At 56.1% G+C, this 3,750-nt stretch overlaps 2 protein-coding genes across 2 annotated transcripts in view; both read right to left on the reverse strand.

Annotated features, from left to right (window-relative positions):
• Nucleotides 1-3,269, reverse strand: PBX2 (pre-B-cell leukemia homeobox 2). The gene is made up of 8 exons (XM_011969427.1): nucleotides 2,920-3,269; nucleotides 2,455-2,702; nucleotides 2,173-2,363; nucleotides 1,860-1,995; nucleotides 1,462-1,615; nucleotides 1,018-1,106; nucleotides 809-895; nucleotides 1-675 (listed from the first exon to the last, which is right to left on the reverse strand). The coding sequence occupies exons 1-8, from the start codon at nucleotides 2,966-2,968 to the stop codon at nucleotides 583-585; spliced, it is 1,047 nt and encodes a 348-aa protein (XP_011824817.1). The 5' UTR covers nucleotides 2,969-3,269; the 3' UTR covers nucleotides 1-582.
• AGER (advanced glycosylation end product-specific receptor) overlaps nucleotides 1-3,750 on the reverse strand; it is an 11,093-nt gene that overhangs the window by 5,140 nt on the left and 2,203 nt on the right. The window lies entirely within an intron of this gene.

Consider the following 3,750-nt stretch of genomic DNA (forward strand, 5'->3'; position numbering starts at 1 on the left):
GTCCACCGAGCGATTCTATTGGTTTAAGATGAGCTGCATATGAGGTAAGTAAGCCGTCTGGAGGGGCGGGCGTGGGGATGCATGGGGGCGTGGCCCACGTCCTCTGTCCAGAAGTCATGTCCCCATTTTTGGCATCTCTGGTTGGGCAGGGCTGGCGTCTCCACAGATTCCAGAACATATAAGTGGGGTGGGGAAGGGAAAGTGGGGGAGCCCAGAGAGAATAGTTGCAAGTGGGAGTGTGTGTGTGAGGTGTGGGAGAGGGAGAGAGAGGAAGACAGGAGAAAAAGGGGTCTGAGAGATAGGTTTCTGGGTATATGTATGTTTCTGTGTAAGAAAGAAAGCGAGAGGAAAAAGATGGAAAAAAGGGGGAGACAGACCCCACACTCCCCTTAGAGGCCCCATTCTTCCTGCCATGTAATTAGCACCCCCAGCACAGAGAGTCTAGTTAGGGAGGGGATGACCCCATTGGCCCTTCTCTGTCTTGTGCTTCTCCTGTATTTGGGGTTTGTCCTCTGGAAGCCTGTGTCCTCTTCAAGAGTCGCCTTGTGAGAGCCCCCACCCCTGTGACCCTGAGGGGCAAGATCAGTTGGAGGTGTCAGAGTGAACGCTCCCTGGTCCCTCCGTTGGGGATGTCACTGAAGAGGGGGTCACAGCCTCCTGCCAGCTGCCATTTGCCTGGAAGAAGAGAAAGACAGAGTATAGAAAACAGACAAGGCCCCGGGAGTCCTGTGTGGGCACAACACTACTAGGGAAAATGCCCCTCTGTCCTGCGAGAACTGGACGGAGAGGGGCTTCAGGATCCACTCACTCTCATTTCCCGTGGGCTGTACATCTGGCCTCCCCCGAGGTTCTCCCCATAGCCCCCGGGCCCCATCGAGTGTCGGAGTGATTCCACCTGCGGGCAGCGGAGGAAGGTGTGACAGTGAAGAGAAGCCTCAGAGGAAAGAGGTCTTGTATCCTCAAGTAGGGGAAATGGAGTTGGGGAAAGCCCTACTGGAGAGGAGATGGGCATCTGACCTGGGAAGCAGAATAGGAATCTCCGTTGAGCCCAGGCATCCCCAGAAACATGTCTCCAGATCCTGAGAGATTGAAAGAGCCGCCAGAGCCTTGTGGGGGGCAGAGAGGGAAGAGTGTAATAGAGCCCGTGATGGTAGAAAGGGGATGAACCACAACTCTCAGCTCTTGTGGGGACGTGCTACTATACTCCAATTATCCACAAAACAACATTCCAACACGCAGAAAGAGCAGGCTGTTCCTTAGCCTCCCATGGCCACCCGTGGGAAGAAAGGCAGAACTAAGTTCACTGGAGTGGCCTCTGTCCCTTGACATCTCCAGCCTATCTCAGCTTGGTCCCTGTCACCCCAAAAGGCCCCCTCTCTGCTATGATCTTGCCTAGGTAGGAAGTGGGAACAAAAGCAGGAAGTGTGCAAAACAGTCAGCCAGGGTGACAGTGGGATCCACCTGCAGAGGAAGGGGGTGTCGGGGAGCTGGTGCGGCTGTGGCCCCCCTGGGTGACTGACACGGCGGTCTTGACAGCATAGATGTTTGCCTCCTCTTGGAACTTTCCGATGTTTTTCTTATAGCGAATCCTCTTGTTGCCAAACCAGTTGGAGACCTGTGGGGCAGAAAGGAGGGTCGGGTAGAAACATTTGCCTCCGAAGTCCTTCACTGAATAAGATGTGAGTGACAGCATTTGTTTTTCTTCTGGTCTCACTATGCTGTTGCCCAGGCTGGTCTCCAACTCAAGTGATCCTCCCACTTCAGCTTCCCTAGTAGCTGGGATTACAGGAACACACCACTGCACCTAGCTGAGATGCGTGCATTTTGCCTGACAACTCCTCCCGAAACCTCCATAATACCTGAGACACGGTGATGCCACACTTCTTGGCAAGCTCCTCCTTGGCCTCCTCACTAGGATATGGGTTACTCAGGTGGGAGTAGAAATACTCATTGAGGACCTCAGTGGCCTGTTTGCTGAAGTTACGGCGCTTTCGTCTACAGAGAAGGGAGAAGAGCGGTGAGGAGGGTGTTGGTGTCCTGGCAGGGCTGTCACATGGCATGACCCCAGAGTCACCATTGTCATGGAGTACCACGTTGTGCAGCATGGCAGCTCAGGGTCTTGGAGAGGAATGGGAAGGAGTGCTGGGGGCCAGCTCGGGTCCCTGGGCCCACCTGGCATCCAGGAAACGGGAACGCAGGATCATGACAGCCTCGCAGGTGCTCTGCTTGAGCTGCATCTGGATGGCGCTGAACTTTCGATGGATGATGCTCACCATGCGTTCCATCTCTTTGGGGGCCACGGGCCTGGTGCGGCTCTGCTCCCTCAGCAGGTTCATGACATGGGTCGTGAACTCATTACATGCCTGTAGTGGGGGCCAGTGGGCTGCTGAGAAGGAGCCCTTTGGCCATGGGATTCCCCTGCAAGAGCCCTTCCCTCCACCCTCCTCTCCTTACCTGCTCATACTTCTCCAGCTCCGAGTGGTATATGTGACGGATCTGGGCAAGTTTGCTGCGATAGTCCGAGTGTTCGATGGAGTTGTCAGGGGACACGCCGCCCCCAGAGGCTGCAGCGGCTGCAGCTGCTGCTGCTGAGCCGCCCCCTTTCTCGGGCCCAGCCACACCCTCTGCCAGAAGCATGTTGTCCAAGCGCATCAGCTGTGGGTCCACCGGCTCCTCCTCCTGGGAGCTCCGAATGCTGAGGCCTAGCATGCAGGCGAGTGGACTTAAGGACCCAGGGACCCCATACCCAGTGCTCAGTCCTCCTGGTGCTTCCTGGAGAGCCAAGTTCCCAGGCTTTGGTTCCTTCCCCAGTGCCCCTGACTCCTCACTTTCCTCAGGCCCCCAAGCTGTCACACTCTAGCCCTATAATGAACAGATTTGTGTCCCCAGAGTTGAGCAACCAGAGGAGGGCCCACATACCGGTTTTCTCCTTGATTTCACACAGGACGCTAAAGAGAGCAGGCTTCATTCGGTGGCAGTTTAGGGCGTGTTTCCTTGGGAGGAGTGGGAGTGGGGAAAGAGAAAAGTTGAGGAGCTAGAGAAACAGAGCAGGGGGCCTGAGAACAAGGAGGGAGGAGGGTCAATCTGCAGAGGGAGGAAGCGGATTGGGGGTGGAATGGAGTTGGGGAGGGGAGTTCTTGGGAAAAGATCAGCTCCCAGAGCATGGGGAAGCTGCTCGGCTTCAGGGTGACACAGGGAAGATGCAGGCAGCAGGCTAAAGGCCGGGGGCTTTGGGAGATGGTCTAGAAAAGTATGAGGAGGAATTTGGGAGTGGATGGAGAAAGGAAAGTGACTTGGTAGGTTTCAGAGGTAGAGAGACTGAGGCTGGGGTTGAGAAGAGTCGGAGTTTGAGGTGGCAGGCTGGGGTTGAGAAGAGTCGGAGTTTGAGGTGGCAGAGCAGGGCTGGGGGTGCCGAGCTAACTGGGGACATCAGTGTAGTGTGTGTGAAGGGGTCCTGGGGCTGAGCAGGTGGGAAGCTTTGATGCACCTAGTGTCTGGCTGAGCCGTGGAGAGGAGCTTTTAGGGGCTCTGGAGAGGGTGTGGAGGTCTCCACATCTGGACAGAATGAAGGGGCTGGGTGGAGAGTTAGGGAAGAAGATAACATAGCCCAAGAACAGTTTCTGAGTCTGGGAGCCAGAGGGGGCTCCCGGAGATGGGGCTGTTCCAGGGGAGTGTGGGGGTCAGCAAAAGGTTAGGAGTGGGGAGCGGGGCCACCTGGGGTTCCCTCTGTGAAGGTTTCAAGGCCTGGGG

The sequence above is a fragment of the Mandrillus leucophaeus genome, unplaced genomic scaffold (genome assembly GCF_000951045.1).
Source record: "Mandrillus leucophaeus isolate KB7577 unplaced genomic scaffold, Mleu.le_1.0 Scaffold890, whole genome shotgun sequence".
Classification (NCBI taxonomy): Eukaryota; Metazoa; Chordata; class Mammalia; order Primates; family Cercopithecidae; genus Mandrillus; species Mandrillus leucophaeus.

Bases quoted from the DNA above. Each gene is read 5' to 3' on its own strand.
- PBX2 (XM_011969427.1), bottom strand. From the start codon at position 2,968: ATGAAGCCTGCTCTCTTTAGCGTCCTGTGTGAAATCAAGGAGAAAACC. The intron at 1,996-2,172 runs GTGGGCCCAGGG...CCTTCTCTGTAG, and splicing joins TCCCGTTTCCTGGATGCCAG to ACGAAAGCGCCGTAACTTCA. The intron at 676-808 runs GTGAGTGGATCC...CTCTTCTTCCAG, and splicing joins ACAGCCCACGGGAAATGAGA to GCAAATGGCAGCTGGCAGGA.